The 23,762-nt window shown below is 41.7% G+C and overlaps 2 protein-coding genes across 8 annotated transcripts in view; one reads left to right on the top strand and one right to left on the bottom strand.

Annotated features, from left to right (window-relative positions):
* LOC105839103 overlaps window positions 1–22,719 on the top strand; it is a 354,738-nt gene extending 332,019 nt beyond the window's left edge. Inside the window, exons 9-16 of one of the 3 annotated variants that reach the window (XM_028192516.2) lie at window positions 3,131–3,328; window positions 14,190–14,402; window positions 14,642–16,285; window positions 16,831–17,079; window positions 17,521–17,976; window positions 18,443–18,721; window positions 19,195–19,461; window positions 19,828–22,719. In XM_028192516.2, coding sequence (XP_028048317.2) covers window positions 3,131–3,328; window positions 14,190–14,402; window positions 14,642–16,285; window positions 16,831–17,079; window positions 17,521–17,976; window positions 18,443–18,721; window positions 19,195–19,461; window positions 19,828–20,000 — 3,479 coding nt within the window. In that variant the 3' untranslated portion in view covers window positions 20,001–22,719. Of the gene's footprint in view, window positions 1–3,130; window positions 3,329–14,189; window positions 14,403–14,641; window positions 16,286–16,830; window positions 17,080–17,508; window positions 17,977–18,442; window positions 18,722–19,148; window positions 19,462–19,827 lie in introns of those variants that run through there. The other 2 variants (XM_028192517.2, XM_028192518.2) reach the window with 2 other exon arrangements.
* Window positions 1–23,762, bottom strand: part of LOC114253746 — a 240,819-nt gene that overhangs the window by 147,941 nt on the left and 69,116 nt on the right. The window contains exon 4 of one of the 5 annotated variants that reach the window (XM_028192523.2): window positions 19,401–19,487. The exons of the other annotated variants lie outside the window; for them this stretch is intronic. Coding sequence (XP_028048324.1) covers window positions 19,472–19,487 — 16 coding nt within the window. The 3' untranslated portion in view covers window positions 19,401–19,471. Of the gene's footprint in view, window positions 1–19,400; window positions 19,488–23,762 lie in introns of those variants that run through there. 5 annotated transcript variants of the gene reach the window in all.

Here is a 23,762-nt window from a genome sequence, read left to right as displayed (position 1 = left end):
GAAGAAAAAATCTATTTGGGTGCGTATAAACATTTAAGCTAATATTAATTGAATAATTAAGTTTTACATAAATTGCTAGATAGTTTTCCTCGTTAAATAATTATACACTCTTCTAAATTCGCGCGAATATATAATGATAATGCGCAGAGAAATGCCATTTCTAAAATTTACTTTATCGTCGCATAAACTTACAGTTTCCAAAGCGCAGCCGTTAGCTGGCTTCCATCTTTCTTGGACTGATACGGTTTCATAATTCTACGGCGCATTCAGAAATTGTCGACTCTCAATGCCAAAGTTTCGCGAACAGTCGAGCGGGATTTCTCCGTAACGCGGGAAAGGGGGAAACGATAGAGTCAAAAATAAAATAAAAGGAAGCGCGTTGGAAAGATAAGAGCCTAACGGCCCGTAGACAAAGAGCCGCGTAAAAGGAAGCCAAACGAACTCGCCCGGCGTCTTCCCTCTCTTTTTCGAAGGTACTTCAAGCAAGTCCGCAAGCAAACTGCTTTTGATCATCGCTACGCGAACATTCTCCGCCTCTCGCATTTCCCCGCACACTCCGCCGTTTTTCTCGCTGCTTTTCCAACTCCTTCTCATATTCCCTGTCTCTCCTCTTTTTATATATCTCGACTTTCTTCCCTAACTCTTTACACCATCGTCTTCCGACGTAAAAAAGAAAAACGAGAGAGGTAAGGCGATCGCGGTTAGAACAGTTAGGGGATAAAGAAGGGAGAATGGAAATCAGAGGAGGAAGAGCGGATCTGCATGGATCTGCGAAACGAAAAAAGAATACGCACGACAGAGGCAATCCAATCAGTCCAGCAATTTTTAAAATGACACAACCAGTACAACACATCTTTTATTTCACACAGAGCAAGCTGCGAATCGAGGAAACTGCGTTTCGCGCGCGCGCGCGCGATCTGCTATTCATGGTCTGAGAAATCGTGTGCAAACAGCGTGCGGCGAGACCGTGAGAGAAGGAAGACGGAGAAAGATAGGCGAGGTGTCGAGGGAGAAAAGCGAGGGGGTTGAGAGAAAGATTCGCGTTTTCAAAGCAACGGGAGTCGTCTTTTACGAAGAGACAGAGGGCGAGTAGAGATACACATGTAGAATCACATGCATATAGACGTACCGGCGACAATGGGCCCATTTGTACTTTGTAGTTCCTAATTACCTCCTTCCTCCCGCGCGCGCTGCAGACACCCCGCTGAAGCCTTTGAGGTCGCGGGACCGTAAAAGTGGATTATGCAACAACGGCGGGCGGGAGGAAGCACGCGTGTTTGATGCACTGAGATTTCCTTCTCGTCCCTCTCTCAAAAACACGGAGCTTTGACAATGATAACTTTGGTAAAGCGATTCAGTAAAAGAAACCGTGCGTGATACGCTTTTCTCGTTTCCGCACGACCGGGGAGAAACTGCGGAACCTGTCTGATTTCTCAAATGTATATTGTTCACGAATAAATCCGTTTTACATTTTCGAGTTCATATAAAATTACCATTCTTCCGTGGGCAATTAATGGTGAGAAACGAAGATTACAGTAGACACGCAATTCCTACCATGCGATCTGTATTCGAACTGACGTTTTTCCCGGCACAACGAGGTATTCGAGCGGAATTTTAATTATCACTCCGCATCCGTTTCAAAGTATCCTTATGCGGCCGTGTTATACCGATCGTCTGAGAATGCAGCGGCTACCGCGCTTCGTTTTTCTATACCCCGTCGTCGGCGACCTCGTGAATCTCGCGGCGGCATAGCGTGAATTCTTGCGGAATTTTTGCGGATTCGACCGCTCGAAATCTTGCTGCCGAGCGGAGCCGCGAATTCTACGGAGTGGTATCGTTGAAAAGTTCCCGAGAAACGCAAACGCGGCCCGTTTTCCCAAGCCGAGATAGGCCGACCCTCTCTTTCGTCGCGTTTCTAATTAAATAACAACATAATTCACCGTTTTACATTAAGACAATTAAATAACGTTTAAGATTCAACGGCGGCTGCTGCTTTTCCATTACTCCGCCATCGCCGTCGGGGCTTCCCTCCGCCCGGATCTTACGCCTTTCACTTCAATCTCTCGTCCTCCGTATCGCAACCAACCTCTTCTTCCTCCCCTGCCATAAGTCGTCTCTCTCCGTTATCATCAGACTGTTTTATGATTTTAATAAGCGCTCTTTTATTTCTCTGTCAACATTGGTGCGTTTGAACTCGACTTTCAATTTCGCCAAAAAGTTTCGTGCTAAAGTTTCGCGCAGCACGTGCCGTCATAGCAGGTCCCTGCTAAAATCGCCCATTAAACGTGCAGTCGAATAATTTTTTTTTATCGCGCGAGCCGGACGACGATATTTTCGAAAGAATTAATTTTCAACATTTATTTCGCGCCGCGCCGCGTCGCGAATTAACGATCGTTCGTTCCGCCGTGCGTCGTCTATTTCGATGTAATCGCCAGTTATCATTCTAGTCGTTACGTTGTCGTCCACTAAATAGTAAACAAATTAAGCGGCCCGCTCGAGCTCGACCACAAATCTGGCATCGCAATTATTGCACCCAGCCGGCGCGCGCGCTTGCTGTATACATAAATAGGATTTTCGAACTCATCCATGTGAATTGATTCGTCGCGACACACGAGGGGGAAAATTGCGATTATGCCAATCAACAATGAAGCTTGTCCACATACCAGTCGCAACCCGCGGCACGGTTACGGGCGTTAATTCGATCTCTACGTCAATAAATCTGTCAGTCCGGCAAGAATCATTCGAATTATTAGCTTTGATCCGTCGTCGCTTCTATCGACAAGAGGATGAACATCGGACTTCCATTGTGTTATCTTTAAATACATTTACCGTGAGATTGTTTTTCTAATTATGTGAATTAGTGCAGCTATATAAGCACAGAAAAAAAAAAAATTCGGCGAGCTATATTTAAATGACACGAGTGTGTCATAGAATACGAATAAGCAGACGGTAATAGGACAGTAAACTAATAGTTATAATTAATTCAAATTGCGGTGAATAATTTTCGTCTATGCCATTTGCATTTACATTGCACGTTTAAACACCGAATGTCGCTACCTCCGCTACATGTTTAGATCGATCGGGCGAGAGCATTCGTCACGTTTAACAAATTTGTTCGCTCCAATTTTAGGTAAATCTCACACCATGCTGGGAACTCCGGAGGCCGGTCACACACTGGGAGCGATTCCTTGCGCCATAGCGTGGCTCTTCCGTGGAATTTCGGAGCAACGACAGAGAACCGGCGCCAGGTTCAGCGTCAGGGTCAGCTGCGTGGAACTGACCACCGGCCAGCAACAACTGAGGGACCTGCTTGCGGCGCACGCGAACGGTAAGTAATCTTCCAATTAGAGGTATCCTTACGTGGAGGAGCCCGAACTTTTCGTTCGTGTATTCTCCACTACTAATTAGTGTTATTCACTTAGCGCCAATCTGTTGCAAACGGCAAGAGATATTTACAACGAATTGTAAATACTTGTCTGCCGTTTGCAGAGTTTGATAAAAAATTCGCTTACTTTTGTATAAAATTATGAAATAAAAATTGAAGGATATATAATATTTCTGTAAAATTAAGCGCTCTCGCTTCCGTCAAAGGGAAAGACGTAGAAATAAATAAACCTTAAACAATTAAACAAATAAAAAAATTGCAACTATTTAAGCCATCTATTATCACTTCAAATTCAATACTCATGTAAATTTTATTTTGGTGTCCTCATCAGATTAAACCGCAGTCTGACTTGCGCGGCTTCTCATTGAAGAAACTTGCGTGCCCTAAGAGCCACTTGTCTAGAACCGTCTCCCCCCTTTTTAAGGGATGAGATGGGAAGTGCGGGTCTCTTTCGAGAGAGAGAACCGAATCAGCTCTAGTCTCCGGAGCGCGGCTGAAACTTTCTCGAGCGTTTCCATTTCCCTGCGATAGAGTTTAGCGTTTCCCGCAATTAATTCGATGCTTCAAACAACGCGGCCAGGTATAATCGTTTAGATTAATTAACGCCGCTGGTAGCGAGCGGCACGGTATAGGTAAACCCTCGCTCGTATCGTCACGACGACGTCGTACATCTGGTACATAATCCTCGCGCGGTAACTCAATTGATTTACAGAGATCATGATTTTAATGGCGTCCAAACGCACGAAGAGTCTCTTATGGGATTAATCAGAATTAATGCGTGCCACGACGAACGCAGTTATTCACTAATACATTCATCGCGATCCTGTTGAAGTCAGATTAAAAATTTTACGGACATGAAATTCCACATTGAAGTGTCGCGATTTTGAAAACGACTCAAGTATCTTGCGATGCAATCTAGTGAAATAATGCTGTAGAGTATTCATTTCGCTCTCCGGGGATTGTCAAAAGAACGGCTGCCCCTACGAAAATAGGGATACGTTTTGTGGGGCTGTGATCGAGTTTAAAGACAGAGCACGGCCAGATGCTGGAGCCACGTCGCGTATGGAATTCCGCACGGAAATTGCAATAGCTCGCACGTTCCATTTGCCTGATGCGCGCACCCGCCCGAGTCGACCTCCAACATCTCTGAATCGACGAGGAGAATCAGTCGTGCGGCCGATCCTCGGAACGTCGAAATTGTCCTGTCTCGACCGAGAGTGATGCGCGGAGGATTCGGCGGTAATATTCAGGAAGTAGGATGAGACTTGTGCTATTGGCCGCAATTTGGTTTCGTCTTCACGGGCGGACGAATGGACCACTTGGCCCGTAAAATTGAAGGACAGGATTATTTCCTCTTTCAACTTCATGCTGTCCACTACCCTGACTATTCTCTCTCTCTCTCTCTCTCTCTCTCTCTCTCTCTCTCTTCCTCTTACTATCCCCTTCTTTTTTGTGTCATATGTCTCGAGAAACTCGCTGGACTAATAAAAAGTCATTTCCTTGGAAAATAAACTGTTACGGTGTACTTATGAGAACGACAGTCAGAGATCGTCAAAGAACATTGTTCTGAAAATTAACTGAACTGTTCGTTCTGAAGCATCTTCCTTCGTTCTTCAGAAACGGGATCTAAATTGAAAATAAAAATTGCACAATATCTCTCTGATCTCGGACATTATAATTGGAATTTATTTATATGTACTAGACATGTATGATTCAAATTAATGTTTTCAATCAAAATTGTTCACATTGTGGATTTTAATATTCACTCCGATATATTCAAATTATCTTGTGAAAAATATATAAAAATGTACAAAAAAATTATGATAAATTGATGACACGAAAAACATATTCGTATTATTAACAAATATTAATGTATCCTCCGCATGTGTCTACAATTTAAATTTTCACAAGATTTTGGGACTGGAAATTTGCCGGTTAGATTCAAGCACGATAAAATCTAATTTTCTGCCATGTTGCGAGACACTCCTGGGAATTTTACATGGAAATTAAGACGCTTATTAGCGTAAATTGCCGAATGTTTCGAGTACGTGTGATACGCACAGTTCCATGTAAAACTCGCGTTAGACGAGTCGTTTGAATACTGACTTAACGACGGCGCTGTGCAGCTTTCCCTGGTCTAGACTAATTAAGATGCGATGGAATTAATTTTCCAGCTTATAATATTAAATAATTAACTCATATCTATAGAGCTATCTTGACTTCGTAAATTTATCTGTCTGTTCCTTTCTCCTTCCTCATCTTGTCTCTCCTCTTTTCTCGTCCGTTTCCATTTGCTGCATCTCTTATTTCGATATATCAGTGGTGTAATTAACATTTAGTGAGACTATTCGTAGAGAAACTCAAGTTTCTGATTCAAAATAATAAATTTTATATGTAATTTTGAACACTTTTATTTATTATAATAATAATAATGTACGATAACATGTACGTTAAGAATATGAAATGTGTAAGACAGGTGCAAATCTAATTTTTTAGACCCTTCCTTTTTCGTATCCTTATATATATCCTTTTTCCTTTCTCCATCTATCTTTCTTTTTTCCTTTTTCTCTTGTATCTTTTTCTACCTCTTTTCAGTCTGCAAGAACATTAGTTATGCCAGTGCCGGATGCTGCAAGCGCGTTCTTCGCTCGAGATTTAAGTCGAGTAGCAGTACCCTCCAAGTTCGCGTTTCCCCCAGGGAACTTGATAATCCCCGCCTGGTAATTATTTAAAGTTTTCGACGTCTGGATCTTACGCGGGTGCCGCCGACGAAAAGGGGAGTGTCTCCAAGCAAAGGTTTACCTTTGTTACTTCTAACTGTATGCAATGGAATATTTAATTAAGCTTACGCCCTAATGCAATAATTGAGGCAACTTGCGGTGGAATATTTAACACTTAACCAAGCTTAAAACTAGAACAGAGTTACTTCTTCTCACCAGGTGTTATAAATGAATGCGTTCGTAAATGAATAACTTGGCTCTCTATTGATTTATGCCCGCTGTTACAGTACGCTATTTACATAATACCTTTAATATGATTTAAAAAGCGTTAAATATTAATGTTATAAATGTCAGAGAGCTCTTTTTTCCATTAGTATATGAATTAATAATGTGCAAATGTAGAGTCACTCAAATGGTTACTAAAAGCATATTCATTACTTCATTATATTCAATATCTCACTCATATATTGAAGACTCATATTAAATTTTATACAGGAGTTACTTAAAAAAAAATTATCATATAAATGATAATTATTATCGCAAGGAATATTTATACTGTTTTTCAAAAAACCATTATAGATAACGTTCCATCACGCTACTGATTATTTAATAACGTAATTATTTCGTGACATCCGGTAGTTACTTGCAATTGAGCCAAATATTTACAATAACGTTGTGGAATAAATAATAAACGTGCCAATAAACGTATCGATCGGTCATACACATAATATCACATAAGCACGAGAGGAAACCGATAATGTATACTCGCGTAAATATGTTATAATTCATTATCAGTCCGCAGCGTTTACATAAAAACGATTTTCTCTCACGTGACAACAAAATAATTCCGAGTGTCTCGTCAGATACATGTAAATCATTAATCAGAGTTAACTGTTTCCACGCAGGAAAATAATAGACAGAGCAATTCAGGAATTACTTTTTAATTATCAGTACATTAAAAATATATACCTATGCTGCAATCCATAATTTTGTATTTACGACAAAGATAGACACTGTAGCGTTCATAATTATCTTAATAAAAGAATTGTTTGAAATTATTGTGTTTATAATATATCTATAAATTGATTAAGGGTATTGAGTTAAAAATTCTTCATACCGTAAAAAAAGAATGTTATATTCCTGACAAAATGTTAGGGGAACTAGTTTGAAAAATCAACTGAAGTTCAGATGATTCACCACTATAAGCCGACTATTGTCCCGTAGGCGATTACACGAATTGTTTGTTAATACTCAATTTAACTGCTAACCATTGTCGATCGGAATACCAATAACCGCGATACCACATCGATAGTATAGAAAGTATAGCAACTCGATGAACTATCAGCATTGTCACTACGTCCCTTGTTTCCTGGATTTCGATCAAGCGAGTTCTAAAGCTATGAATAACAATCACAGTGCACCATAGTGGTACGATATGTCATAAATCGGTACGCATGTAACAAGTATATCCTTCTTCTCTCTCTCTCTCTCTCTCTCTCTCTCTCTCTCTCTCTCTCTTTACGCGCTTCCAATTAATTTTCTATTAAATTATTCAATAAATATTGGCATTAATTATTTTAAATTGTTTCGCTACTTGTACCTATTTACTTTTATATGGTTTCTTTTTATGATTTATAAATTATCACTGTAATGGCCAAAAAATACATATCATCCATATTACATATTAATAACAATCAAATCAATTCAGTCTGTAATGATTCTTTTATTTTAATTACGAACTGAACTTTTTTAAGTATTAAAATTTGGTTTAATCGCATCTCAAAGTTGCAATTCTACGACAGACTTAAGATCATCATGATCGTAACTGGCGGTTTGCCATATACCTGAGCCACAAAAGGCGAGCGCTGTTAAAGTGCCGAGTGGCAGAGCAAGGAAGGCGTGTCGTTCCCGAAATGGCCGTAAGTTTTCCTTCCCCAAGGAGAAGTCGGCCACGGTCCATTGCCCAGCACCATTCACTCGGAAGCCACCCGGTATATAAGACGACGGTTTTCTTTAATTGCTCACTGCGAAATAGATCCGGCAGCCTATCCCCTCGTAAAAGTTACGGGAACGCTTGCGGTGAATTATCTCGCGATGGAGAAAGGTACTCACGCTAAATTCGGCAATCGTTAAACGCAATGCCAAAATTATGATAAATGTATAATTTGTAGAAATTAAAATGTTATAACAATCAAAATAAATTAAAATGTGCAGCCCATTTATTTTTAATATTTGTTAAAACGCGCAGTTTAATAAATACATATAATACTTTAATGTGAGCAAATTAAAGATAATAAAATGAAAAATAAATAAATCCTTAATAAAACATTTCGTTACAAACATGACAAATAAATAGAACAAGTTGTGAAGTATGCTGTTGACTTTTCGAAGAAAAAAGCGATAAATTTGCGGCATTAAATCAAAGGGGTAGTTTACATTAAAAGTTTTCCCTACGAGATCGCGAGACTTTCCGCCAGCAGAAACATAAAGTTAAACGAATACATTACGATGAAAACTGTTTTACAAAAATGAAAAATACGCTTCTACGAAAGAACCAATCATATGTCTCTCCAGAGAAGAGTGTTTCTGCGGGCTTCCTTGCGCGTCATCTGATTTTGGCGAAGAACGATAATCTGCGATCATTAATTTCGGTCTCTCGTAACGAAATGATGGCATCGTTGAACTTTCGTTAATCCTTTCACATCGCATTCTCTCATATCCGAGCTCGGGAAGGGTATCTAGTAACACTTATTTCGGCGAATGTGGAATACCCCAAGCGTAGGTTCTCTTGTTCCTCGCCACTCCCAATGAACACCGACTCCTACTTTAATACGCGATCCAAAGGTTCGTTAATTTTCTTCTGCTCTCCCTTCGCCTCCTCTTCTTCGTCGCCAAAAGACCAACGGCATTGCACGTGAACACACTCGGTGTCCTGCGAATCGGGCACTGCCTTATTCCATGCAGGCACGAGAGAAGGTCCCATCCCCTCTCTCTCCTCGGTCGATATATCAATCCTGACACTTTCGGAAAAGCCGGTCGCGGCGTGTCTCTATAATGCATTCTTACGTAGCGAGGTGAACGAAGAAATAAGAGTACTTTGAGTGATGTATGATACTTTAACGTAAAACACACTCTTCGAGTTATCATCTGTCGAATATTACTAGACGACGACACGTATTCCTGCCTGATCAGTTATCTCTGTGCGCTTTATTATTCTCGTGTGACAGGTGTTATCGTGTTCGCCATTCGTGAGCGATATGATGAATTGCAGATAAATTAGAATTATTATAAACATTAATTTCCCGAGAGTCACGTTGTATAATACAAATTCTATATTCCGTACGGAGGGAGACCTCGGGGAACTCGTGTCAATGACCACGGTGTCACCATAGGATGTCACTGTCTCTCCGGAGAGTTCGTGAAATGAAAGTGTTTCAGGATATTAAACCGTCTGAAACCCGTAAGACGTTATTAAACCGTAAAGGGCAAAATTGCTTTGTCCCGGAAAGAGGTACATGCATAATTCTTGTACGTAATACCCTTTCAATTGCTCATATTCTAAAGAGATAGTAAAAGAATTTATTAAGACATTTGACATAGCGATATAATATTATTCAGCGTAGTTTTCTTTGCAAAAAAAAAACTAATTATTTCATTACAACTCAATTTCTTACAATATCAATAATCTTACGTATTTTAATGATCTTTACCGTATCATTAGTTTTGACGTTTTATGGTGAAAGGATTAACATTGCCCAATAACTTCTGGACGTAATATCGACCGCCTTTAATAATGATGCAAGCGAATGAAACTGTCCCGAAGGGCTCTGATTCATAACGATACGTCATGCGTGCTCGGGGCGAGAAACTTCTCGTGGAAATATTGCGGAACTCGGGGAAACAAGTCGCGTACCAAGGCGCAGCCGGCCGCCCGGAAAGGCGAAACAGATTTCCTTTACTGCCCTTCTGCCCCAGCGACGACGAGGACCGTTACGATCGAAGGGATCCGGGCTCGGGAACTGTATTCGAAACGCGTCGAAAAACGATTTATTCAGAAAGAGGGTGGAGGCGTTTTTTTCCCCTTCCTCGAAACCCCCCGCGACGCCACGAACGGGCGTAACAATTGCTCTAAGCTGAAACCGCATCCATTACGCGTCTCTGTGCGGGGATGAAAGTGCTGCTTGCAGATCACTTTTCTTTGCCACATTTCGTTCTTCGTTTTCCCCGGTGCGCGAGAAGCTTCACGCCGTAACTGTCGGCGTCGCGGACTCGTCGTCGACGCCTCCTTCTTCGCGGTATACTTCTGCACCACAGGGCACAGATGCCGGTAATATTACATCCCCCGGTCCCTTTTATGGATATTGCTATGCCGCTTCTGCACCGTACTCCTATGTCCCGTGTCTGTGTGAATTATTATACGCGAGCGGTGTATATACGCACCGCATATATCCGTACAACGTCGGCTAGACCGGCCCGTCCTTATTATTACCTCGATGTGTAGCCTGTCGTGAATTTCGGGGTATCATGTTCCAGTTGCGAAGTTTAAGCTTTGTTTCGGAGCCGTTTACGTCGACCCTCGGTCAAGGAATCGGGAAATATGAGATTTCGAGGCTTGTGTGTGTGTAATACAAATGTGCGTAATACGTAATAAAACGCCTATTCTATAAATCTGTCATCAACATACTTTTATATAATTTTCATGGAAACTATTAGATAGCAATATTGTATACGGAGAGAATTTTCTCTTAGAATTTATCCCCAAGATTATCCAAACTAAAAATTTTCATAAATCAAGAGTCGCGAAGAAAGCACACGTATTGATAGAAAATTCGCTTCTAACTAAGCGCAATAAAGTATTGTTACACCCTACTTTAATAATTATCAACTTTCTCCCATTCTTTATAACACCGACCTAATATCGATAAAACCGCATACTTATTCGGGCTACTTCATGCATCTCATAAATATTGATATCTCCCTTAATCCGGATTCTTACGAAGTCCCGCGAAGTCTAGCACTATCACTCACTTCCGCGCTTCTATTATTAAGGGCTTTGGTATATGGGATCCGTGGAATTATCTAAATTTCTACAACAAGGCACGCACTATCGTCGATTTACGCGAATATTCTGATGTCGCTCCTCTCTCCTGCCCGCCTTCTCTCTCTCTCTCTCTCTCTCTCTCTTTCGCTTTTGTCGGATACGCCTCGTCGAATTTCATTATCGAACATCTACTACGGTTAAGTTGGTTCCTCGGGACTTCGCAAATTACGGAAATCAAGGGGCCTCCGATAAGTCTAGAGGATACTCCCGCTTCCTGCTTTCGCGCGCGCTCCTTGTTCCCTCATCGCACGCTTAACTGCTCGACGAACCAGCTCGGCCGAACTGTATCTCTCGTCTAATACGATCGGAAACCAGTCGAAATCAATCGGCCGATGACTCGTATGCGGTAACTCGCTCGCCGGAATTTCGCGCGAGGGTTCGCGGCCATTTCTTCGGCGCGGAGTACAAGGGAACGGTAAAAGACTTCCGACAGGAACAGATGTGAAAAGTCGCAGACGGCATGGCGGAAATAAACCGTGGCATATGTCGTCGCGCACCTGCCCTTATCCTTTAACGCCGTTCCTTTGCGTCCTTTATGATGTTGCGCCGGGGTGGTGGAAGACGAGTTCGCGCCTGGCAGTAAAAGGCTAATTGGCAATTTGCGAACGTGGGTAGGATTATCTAAACACCGTATAAACGCCGTACAAAGGATGTCCAGCGCGTATCAGTAGTCGTAGCAGTCGCAAGAGTGCATAAGAGACAACTACATAAAAATACACGCGCGGATACGGACCGACTGCGAGGCGAAGTGAGGCAATTTCGGACAGACGAATGTGCACAGTTCCGGATATAAAGCTAGATAGGTACTCGAGAAGCATTACTCGAATTAAATTTTCGCTTCTGCGTCCAGGCGCTTTTATGGACCTCCCGCGCCTTACGAACATGAAAGAAGCGTATTGTCAAACGTGCTGCTCTTAACGATATTTATGTTCCTTTTAGCCATATTTCGAATAAACTTTTTAACAACAAAATGCACTTATGCTCAAGAACATTTTGATATTTTGCTCAAATTCTCATATTTAAATATTATATACTCCACAGAATTTTCATATTATTTTGTTAAAAAATAACCACCGTTAAATTGTAACGACATATCACGACATTTTTTCATTCGTTCTCATCCACGATTCCTCCAATTTATGGAGTGCGGGTCCCGACGTGGAGTTTCCCGATCGAAAATCCGCATGAATTCGCCATCGCAACTTTTTACGGGCATTCTTATAGATCGCTACGGATTCCGGTGCAACGACGCGAAGAAATCCTTAGTCTGCATTTTCAATCCACCCTCGCGCGCGCGCGCGCGTAAAACATACGGTCTCAAATATTTCTGCGCGAAAAACGACGTGAAAGCGTATGATATGAGCGAGATATTTGTGACTGTCTCTTTCATTCGTTTGTTTCATATTTTATGGTTTGAGACATCTTTCCTGTGAACAATGAATGAATTTCCATGTACAGAAATATCGATTTCAGATGTTTATTATACATTTATCTTGATTCTGAATATATCATTTTATTACACAATGTTTCCCTCACATATATCTTAATAAAATGCAGATAAAGAAAAGTAAAAAGTTCATCTTTTCTGCATAAATAGAATCCGTTATACGTTATATAAAAAGCAATCAGCGAGTCATAAAATTTCGTTTCGCTCATAACTTTCTTATCTTTATTTAAATAATTTTGCTTGATTAATATTAACAATAAGTGTTGAGGAAAATAGTTAATTAGAATAATAGTAATACAAAGTAAAAATAGAAATATTTAAACATTTATAAGTAAATAAACGTATAAATGTTAAATATTATTTTTTTACATTTACTACACAAAATACTTATTTCAAAGAATATTTTCATATATACATAAAAAAAAAACATTTTAATTTTATTTTTTCCCAGCATCGTTAATTTTATCCGGCAAATAGTACACGCAATCTCGACATTCATCGCCATGTTCAGTATCCGAAGTAACTAACAGCTCGCAGTGCTTTCTGCGGGATTTCCTTAGAACCCTTTATCCAAGTAACTATCCTCTTAACTGTCTACTCTTTCACGACCAGACTGTTTTATTTGCACGACGAAGCAACAACAATACGAAGATTGCTTTGTCCGATTCGATCGCCTGATCCACAGGCCCGTATCTCACGAACTTCGTAATTGACCCTTTACTCAGATTCACTATTTACAGTTATGTTTCGCATTACGTTGATTATTCGCGTGTATAGGTTTGCCGTTTAACTGTCCCTAGCGCGCATTTACGGAGCGCGTGATAAAGCACGATAGCGAAACGTAGGCATAATATCCCTTGCGACGTATCTTCCAACGTTTTATCGACGTCGTAATTCAGGACGGAGCATCCCGTGGATACCTCGAGCCTCGCTTCGACCGATTTACTGCTGCGGATAGTACTGCGCACCTGCATCTCGATCCCCGTGTCGTCCTGTACTTCGCGGATATTATTTTTCCGCGGAATAATGGAATCAAATAAACGGAGAATGTGTTAGGAAGCTGAACTCGAGGCAAAAAAAGCACGAGACGGAATGCATCTGCTTGAAGCAGCGGGGGGAAGCCCCAACGCTTTTATCATACGCACATTCCTTTATGATATAAATATTTTTTTTTTTTTTTTGATGATGAAATATTATAGCTAGCTACTTTTTCATAGTAGCATCGCTAAAATAAAAAGATAAAAGAAAGATGAATGAAAGCATGTTTACATTACGGGGTAAAAAAAAAAAGAAAAACGTTAATAATGAAATATTGAAAGGTTTATCGCGTTAACTTGAAGAATCTCCGGCACGCAACAAGATCGTAAAAAATGAAATTGCGTCCGCGACAGACGCGAGGTATTATTATGTAAGGGGAATTCTCCGCGATGCGAAATTCCCGCGCGTCGTATCTTCCCCGCGACATATTATGTTATGCGAGACACGAAAACGCGAGATAAACATTACGTAACACCGGCGGCGCTCTTTTATTTCCAGACTCTGAACAATCGCCGGCCGTGTACCTCAGAGACGATCCGCTGTTTGGTACTCTTCAACTGCAGCAGCACAGCGAGCTCCGTGCGCCGACGGCGGAACGCGCGGCATTCTACCTCGACGCGGCGGTCGCTGGCCGTCAACGGGAGGATGGCGACGCGCATATGCTCTACACGCTGCACGTGTACCAGTACAGCGTTGCCGGCAAGGGTGGAGGTAAATAATTCCATCTCGAAATCCTATCGCTATTTCGCTTTCCGTCCGAAGGCGGAGAGACATGAATATCGTGGAAAAGAGATTACCTCTCTGTAGCATCTCAAACGCTGATTACACGCATTCCCCCTCCGCTATTTCCAAGTACAGGCGCGCACGATATTTACGTCGTTATTTTCTCGCGTTTCCTCTCGCTTCATACGGATGTGATATTCAAAACGAGCGCTTCCCCAAATGTGCAGTTGCCGGTGGCAGGAGCCGGTTGCACCTGATGGATCTGGGAAATTCGGATCGCGGGAAATCCTCAGGCGGAATTCCCCTCTCCGGTCTGGGCAACATTCTGCTCGCGATCTTCAACGGCCAGAAGCACTTGCCGTACAAGGAACACAAGCTGACCCAACTGCTGAAGGAGTGCCTCGGCTCTCTGACTTGTCACGCGGCCATGATAGCCCACGTGTCACCCAACGCTCAGCACTACACCGAGACGTTGACCACCGTTCAATTGGCGTCGAGGATCCATCGGATGCGACGCCGGAAGATCAAGTTCGTCAGCAGCAACACGCAGGGTACCGGAAGCGGTGGCAGTTCCGGTGAAGAAGCGACTCGGCAAAATAGCGAGTGCGACCCGAGTTCGAGCGATTTGTCGGCTGATACCGTGATCTACGTCGGGCCGAGCGCCGACGACGCAACTGATGGCGAACATCCGCCTGTTTATATACCCAGCCTGAATTCGGGTGACAATCGTTGCGCGATGGGCAGAGTGCTTCGCGGTTCCGCCGCCGAAAAGCCGAGCAAGTCCTCGGAGGAGCGCAGTCCGGCTCACAAGTCCTCGAAGGCGGTGAAGACGTTGACGCAGACCGCGTCGAAGCAGACCTCACCGGCGCACAGTGTGACGCCGAAAGCGAGTCCAGCCAGGAAGAACTCTTCGTCGAAAAACGCTTCGACATCCAAGATCGGCGATTCACCTAGCAGTAAGATACCAGTAGCCGCGCCAAGCGGTGGATCCGACGAGCAATGGATAGACGGGCCGAGGATCTCCAAGTCGAAGGTCGCGGAGGCGAGACATATGCTGAAGGATTCTCATCACAAGCGAGAAACATGGATCGACGGACCAATGCAACTGACCGGCGCGCCGGCGTTGCAACTGCACGCGCATCAGCACGCCTCCGGTTACGGTTTCATGGACAGTCACAAGAAGAGCATGATCAGAAAGTGGGTGGAGAATCAGTCGTCCCAAATACAACGGGCGAAGCATGCCGCGACGCGGCTCGAGTCCTCGAAGATGTCGTCCGGTCAGTCATCCGGCCAGTTTAAGGAGCTAACCCAGTTCAAAACCTGCGGTGGCGCGGACGACGACGACACATCGTTGTCCACCGCGGAGAGCGATAGCTTGAAGGCGAACGAGATCGAGGACATAACCGAGAAGCTGAGTGCCAAGCTGAATCTACTTAATGTCAAGTCTAACACAGATTCGGGATTAGATTTGACGGCTAGCCCAGTGATGGACGATAGCATCGAGAAAGGGAAACTTGACCTACCGGACGACGAAGATGACGATGAAGAGATCGTCGTACCTCCTCCGCTACCACTGATCGAGCCGCTTAGCAATGGCGTTAGCCGAGAGGTATCCATGGAAAGTCTGAACCTGTCGCACAAGGACATTGTTCTACCCTCCAGGCACTCGTTGTCCTCCGAGGATGAAATTTTGGAGATTGTTGAGGTGGAGGATTTGGAACCAGTCCCTATGCAAGATTCGTGTCTTCAGGTGACCGAGGAGGACATTGCGCTCTGTATGGGTGAGAATCCGTTGCCCGAAAGCGATCAGGAGGAACATCCTCTAAGGATTCTTAGCCAAGAGAATCTCACTGTGGTCTCAACTTTTACAGGTGAGTGAAAAATTGAATTTACACATGTATATATTTTTTATTTTAAAACAGTCAACTTTTTAAATGTTTATTATATTATATTTTACTATTTGGCTGTAATGTTTAGAACAAACATTACTTAAATACTTAATTTGCAGAGGCTAAGTTTGACTTATTATATACAAGTTGTAATTTCAACCAAGTCAATGCAATAACTTCTGTAAATGTTTTCTTTTGCGTACAACTTTAACTTTCGTCTTCCTACGATTGCTTCTGTGGCGAGCACTTGAACAAACTTGTACGAAAACTATTCTCCCCGTCATCGCGAAATCGACTTTTCGACTAGAAGTACGTAATAGGCCATGCGGTAGAAAACAATAATTCACTTCCCTCGAAGAGAGAGACCCCGATGTAATTACACGTCGTTGTGTCCGTTCTTCGGCCGAGAGCGGACAGCTGCCTAGTATTATTTTCCTTCATCGTTCTTACCCACTGTGGCGGCTTCTTCGGCGGTAAGATATGATCTTACGCGAGCGAGAGATATGAGACAGAAAAATCATTTCTAGACTCCATGTCGGTGATGTCGGACACGGAGAGATACAGACCGCACTATCCACCGCCGGTCGGCGCGGGTGTTCTGCCCAGACCGTACTTCGACCACGAAGACTTTCTCGAGCAAGAGACCAGGCACAAGTTCGATCAGCTGGCCCGACTCCACGAGCTCTACCAAAGCAAACTCGCGCTCGCCAACGTTTCCAACTCCGTGACTTATCAGAGAGAAAATTCCTCCACCGTCAACGTGCGAGACGCTCCATGTAAGTTTTGCGATTGAATGCTCGGTCAGTTGCGCGCGGAGACGAAAAGAAAGATGTACAAGTACTTTTTTGCCGCTAGCGATGTCAAATTCTCTCGGGGATGGACGTGTTGTTTGTCTATTCATTCGTCGGGATTACTCGCGTCACACGGGTGTTCCGTAATCTCTCAGAAAACGATGTTTGTTGTGTCGCGATACGGCGAAAACAGTTTCAAATTTCGCTCAAACGACAGCTTTTTCACTCTGATTTGATTAATGAAATAATATTAGACAAGTCGAGATATAACAACATTTTGATAATTAAAAGATTAAAATTACAATCTGCCATTCTGATAGGAACGAAAAATTGTTTTAATAAGAGTAAGTAATTATAATAAAGGCACTACAGCCAAGCTATCTGCGGTCTACATGCAGTATAACATTAACGCAGGACAAATTCCAGCAGCGACTGTCTTCCGTCCGCCGTCTCGGTGTCAATCTTTATCCCTTTCGGATGTCTTGTTCAACGACAATGCGAGCAATCACGGCAGCATATACAGCGAGCCCGCGTACATAGCCGGCAAGCCCGATCAGGAGAAGATCTGCGATAATTGTCGCCAGAGCATGTCTAGGCCCGCCACGGCCTCCTATTGGTATCCTAGCAGCGTCGCTCATCTCGCCAGTCCCAGGAGGTACTGCGGCAAGCTGGGCGATTGCAACATCTCCAATCTGAGGCATCCGGACGGTGCGTCGAATCCCAATTTAAAGGAGGAGATCGAAAGGATACCCGGAAATGGGGCGTCCGGTTCGGATCCCGAGGAGGAGTATATTGAAGCTAAGAAGCTGTTTACGGCTGCTGAGAGATCTGAGAGAACGGTCACGGGAAAGTCTGACATCGAGGAAGATCTTAAAATTCAAGGTAAGAATAATTCACTTCAAGATATCTTTTAGACGCTTTTATACTCTTTTAATAAAAATTTACGTCAATTGGACGTCAACGCGGATTTGAAAAGAAAAGCCAGCAAAATATATATAGCTTTGCCGTATCGATGAATTTTTTGCGTGAAGTATTCAGTGTCTTTATATAAATATCAAATTCGCACACTTCCATAAATTTACGTTTTTAAATTAAAGAATTAATTAATGTAAATCGACGATGCATTTCTCTGTGATGTCGAGCGATTCTGTGATCTTTTGGCTATCCGTTTGAAAAATAAATGTACGACTGACGCGATGAATACAGAAGTTATTCAATTTACGACGCAGAGTATATTCGAAAATAAATAAATTTTTTTTTTTTTAATGAAATTGAAATGAAAGCCCAACAAAAATCCGAATCTAAATTAAACTGCATTGCAACTCACTGTATATATTTTACATTTCAGGCGGAACACCGTTGCAGCTGCGAATGCCGTCTCCGGCGCCATCCTCCGGACGAATGCAACGCAAGATCCTTAGCCTTGGTTCCTCGTTCGGCCTGAACAAGGAAAGCTCCGATTCCGGTGCAGATACAACACCACGTGCGGCCACCAAGCTGTCGCCGGCCACGCTGTCCAGACATCGTGCGGAGAGCTCGGGTTACGACAGTATCGTTAGAGACAGCGAGACGAGCAGCATCGCCAGTGACTCGTCCCGACAAACCGGCGCATTACAGGAACATCAAGGTAATTGACTAGACAACTGATAAGTACCTTCCAACTGGCCATTTTGAAAGAAAAAAGTGCGATTGACGTCATGATCGACTATAAAAGTTACTCAATTTAGTAGGACATATTAAAAAATAAATAGATCTTCTCTAAAATGAAACTGAGACAAAAATCCCACAAAATTACAAAAATGTAATATATATGGACAATTTTCGAAAAATCCACTTGTTTATACGCGCGGTCAGTTACGAATTTTCTCCGGAAATCTTATTGATTCGTCGAACGTTATTTATCTCACAATAACTTGATGCAGATCCGTTGTTTTCTACCTAACACCACCTACGTACGCAAAGCGTATGAAAAAATTGCCTGGAGTCTTCACATCCCTAAGAAAGAATAACGCAAACCCTCTAAAACGATCCTACCGTACGATGATTCTCCTCAGGTGGCGCGCTGGGGGTTTTAACTTCGACGTTGTGCGGGTGTTTCAGCGGTGGAACGGCGGGCGGCAGGGTACGGGCCTCGGCGGTCGCGGGCCCAATGCCGGGCTCAGCCGGGGCCGCCCGCGGCGTTGGCAATTCTCGCATATACAGGCGAGGACGTAGACATCTTGGACAGGCGCGCGCGGGTGCGCTCGAACCCACGTGGAACGACGTCCAGGATACACAACCTGCGCCTGCGCCAGCGCCTTCTTAGGCTGGAGCTACGCGATGCCAAAAGGCGCCTGATGGTACCCGACACCCGCTGGGACTACGATCGTAAGTGTGCTCACGATACAGAAGCTCTAAAAAAACGAAACTTTCTGTACATTGTAAAATTCTCTAAGAATTAAAGCTATTCTATTTATTAATTATAAACTCTTATTTTCAAAATTTGAGCAAGCTGTTACATTACGCGACTCGAAAACTTCCTTAAAATAAACGAGTTATAATGTGCACAATTGATCTCATTAATCCATTTTTGTTATATTTTAATTAATAAATCGTATAATATTTTTCGTGTGTTCGAATAAATTTGATTGAATTAAAAAAAAAGTGCACCACTGATTACTTACACGAAGTACTCTTATGTGAGAAATCACATATATGACAAATCACACATTTCATTGTTTGTTTCAAAAATAGTGTACGTGGAGGACAGTATGGACTGGCGGGATCCATCGTTTTTGGAGGCCCTAACAGCTGAGACGTGCATTTTGCAGAAGAGGGTAGAGGCATGTAAGAGCCATATTCTTCTGGCCACTTGCTTCGATTCCTGCCCTGAACAATCGACATCGGCCGAGATTAAGATCACCTAACGTAGACTCAGATCAGCACGCATGACCGCGTGTTGATCACCAATCCCGCCCACCCACCTACAAATTTAATCGTTGAAACGAGACGAGCGAGGTCGCCGAATGGAATAAAATAAAATTAACAGATAATGATGTCGATGTCGCTCGACTCCGTCCAATAGTTGTTAATGATATATCGTGGTATCACCGTCATCGTCATCGTACGTCATCATTATTGTTAAGTCTTGTAAAACGGTACTAGGAATATAGTAAAGGAGAACTAAAGTTTTATCGGGGTATCGCACACGTACACGCACACGCACGTGTCTTATCGGAGTTATATTACGGAATTATAACGAAGGGTGTATTCGTGTTAGAGATTTCGCGGTTGCTTCAGTTTCAACGATCTTTCTCAGGATGTGTGCGGAACGAAGATGTTAGATAATTTTCGCGGTTGTTACAATAGTGAAACGAGCCTCGGTTTCGAACGCGATGTTTCGCCGCATTTATATCGGTTTAACGTGAGAAGTTGGTGCTTTGTTTTTACGTCTATTATTCATCAGAGTTATTTAGAAACACTATTGCTGCCATTTTCTATCTGATGCCATTAGTAATTTATAAGAAAAAGAAAGATATTTCTGACTTTTAAAGACTGTCGGTCAATCGGCCGAACCACGTGTTATCGGGAACAGCGACGAGTAGAACAAGCGGATAATGATGCGCACAGACTTCTATTGTCGCCCTAGACTAGGAATATTCGTCTCAATCTAGAAACAATACGACACGCGTCGATATTCATAATTCATGTCGATCGGGGAACAACAATCGACCGCGGACTAAAAAGACAGTCGAGTGAAAATCGAGATCATGAACAATTGTAAAATCAGATATAATTATCCGAGCTATCTCACACTACCGAGAATTTAGATCGGCCGCAATCTGGACGATAATTGCAACTGATTAAATTTAATCCTTCTCTATGTTATCGTTAGGGCTGCGAACACGAGAGGGAAAAAATATCGTTAAATGGAGTTGATTAATCTGAGTTGCCAATGGAGATCGCTCGTAATGACGGATATTAAGATATTAGAAATAGATGCAGATTTGTTCATGAAATCGAGCTTCGGTTTTGAGATAAAGCCAAACGTGAGCAACGCACTGCCAAACGAGTGCAAAAAAACAAACAACCTTTTATACAACTAACGAACAATTGATAAAACAAAACGCGCCGTACGTAATGTATCTAATGCACGCACGTTAATTCACGGTATTATCTAGTAGCTTTAATCGTTATCAGCAGTTACCGCACTTTGTAGAGTTCTGTAACTCACTTAGAGAGACACAAAAGAGAATATATGAGAGGAAGAGAGACAGAATGAGTGAGAGAAAGGAAGAAAGAACGTGCGCACGAAAGATAAGAAAAGAAATGAGAGTAAGTATAACTCGTAAATTTTTACTAATCGTAAGAAACGCTCGATTTGTGCGAGTGCTATTGAAACTTGATGAGAAAAGAGAGGGAGGGAAGAGGGTGGAGGAAAAGAACGAGTACCGAAATCTCGTTTCCAACATAAGAATGTTACGAAGAGAGAGAACGCGGATAGGATATGAGCGCAGGCGGAGATGAGGCCGGGGAGAATGAAAATAGATGGGATGAAAATAAATCGGTATGGGCGTAATGCGAGGCAGAAATAGAGGTATTCTAGTTTTCTGATGTGAGTCTCGTGATGGACCGATGAATATCGATGGAAAACCACTCGTTTTTCTCGTCCCGAACTGTTATATCTTGAGGTTCGTGATTGCATCATACACACATACACGCAGATCCATATTTACATTCTGTATTTAACATTAATGCAAATATGTAACATTGAATTTTTGTTGACTATCTCTAGCATAATTTTGAAAATAGCAATCCATACATTGTTACGGATTGAAAAATTTATTAGCCACATTTGATGTTAAATACAAAATATAAATGTGGACCAAAGGCACAAACGTCATTTTCTTCACGGATATGTGAAATGACGTCAGATTGTTGATTGGCAAATTCGTACGTATTCCACGGATGGAAAGTAACGAGATCAAGTGACGCTAATTAAAAAGATCTTATATGCTCGTTTCTCTGTGTCTCACTTATTGACGACCAAAGATGTGAATTTGCCGCCGAAATCGTTATCATTACTTTATCTGTTGCTTCCTTTTGTTGAGAATGAATGCCCGACATTATTGTTGACCAGAATGTTTGTCGCGAGAGGACCACAATTGACAATTTTCTGTACTAATCGATTACTCGAATTGTCGCGCGATCGGCTATGATAATCATATTTACAAAAGTATAGCATTTCATTCATTAATCTCCTTAATGAGAATTATATCCAGGAAACAAATCATTTCCACCTCCAAATATCAAAAGACATCTTTATAACGATAAGTTTAAAACATTAGAACATTCACGTGTATGATATTTATTTACTTATCGTCGCGTGTCTGACAATGAGTTCAGTCTAAGTTAAAAGTACATTGCCAAGAGCGTGTCAGTCCATCTGCCGTGAATACAATAGTAATAATAACGAATTATAGTGATAGTAATTATTAATTGTAACTAGCGATCTACTTCCACTTTCCATTGGAAAAAAACACGCGTCTCTGTATCATAGTACTTGTATTATATTTATATTTTATATGTACAAATTAGTTATGTAATTTCTTGTAATAAAGATCAATTTACAACGTGTATTATAAATCTCCTGTCTTATTTACCCTTGCTAGAAAAAGAATCGACCCAATTATATATTAATATATTATTAGTTTTTTTCCTTTTGTAATTTAATAGTGAAAAGATATGATAAGATATGATAAGAAAATATTACGCTCATTTCATAATGAAAGGTGACGGATTAGCCATCTCAAATTTATCTTATTTTTAAATATTAGTGACTTACGTCACTACTATAATAGCATCTCGCACATATCATCAAAGAAATTAGTACTGGAAAGAGAGTTTACCGTCGACCCTGACGAATTCCTGAGACAATTTATTGGGACGTTCTAGGCCAGGACGCAATTCTCGGCGGCGTATGCGAATGTAGGTCCACCTCCATTTGTCTGTCGACGCTGATACTTTGTTTCACAATGCGCGGCTGCACGCGACTTTACGTATAAAACGGGCACGACGTTCAAGATGAATCGCGTACCGTCCAGGAGAAATTACTTGACGGATGAGCGAGCATAATAATGCAATATGGATGAAAGACGAGGAGCTCTATCAAAATTCAATGCGACGCTTAAACGTCAATTTGCTTTAATAGACGAGGGGCAATAAGCTGACCGATTATTGTAACAGTAATATTTTTTAAATAATGATAAGATTAGAATGATATAGTAATGATATATTAGAATAAACAATTATATTATGCACAGTTATGTATTCGTAATATTAAATTGAACTTAATTACTTTTAAAAAATAAGAGAATCTTAAATAAATATTTAAAATGTTGATATTAATATTATAATTGAAAATATATTACGTTAAAAAATAAGAGAAAATTAAATAAATGTTAAAAATCTCAAATGTTAAATGATTAATATTAATATTAAAATTAAATATATATTATAAAACAAACAAAAATTTACTAATGTCGAAAGATAATACAATTAAAATGCAAAGCAATGCTTAAAAAATCACTACGTAAGTAATATCAAGCAATTTAGTCGCGGGATAAGTAACCTTCCAGCTCAATTATGCTTATCACAGATAAAATACGATTATGGTCACAATTAAATGC

This window comes from Monomorium pharaonis, chromosome 5 (genome assembly GCF_013373865.1).
Source record: "Monomorium pharaonis isolate MP-MQ-018 chromosome 5, ASM1337386v2, whole genome shotgun sequence".
NCBI lineage: Eukaryota > Metazoa > Arthropoda > Insecta > Hymenoptera > Formicidae > Monomorium > Monomorium pharaonis.
This window is presented reverse-complemented; position numbering and strand designations above follow the sequence as displayed.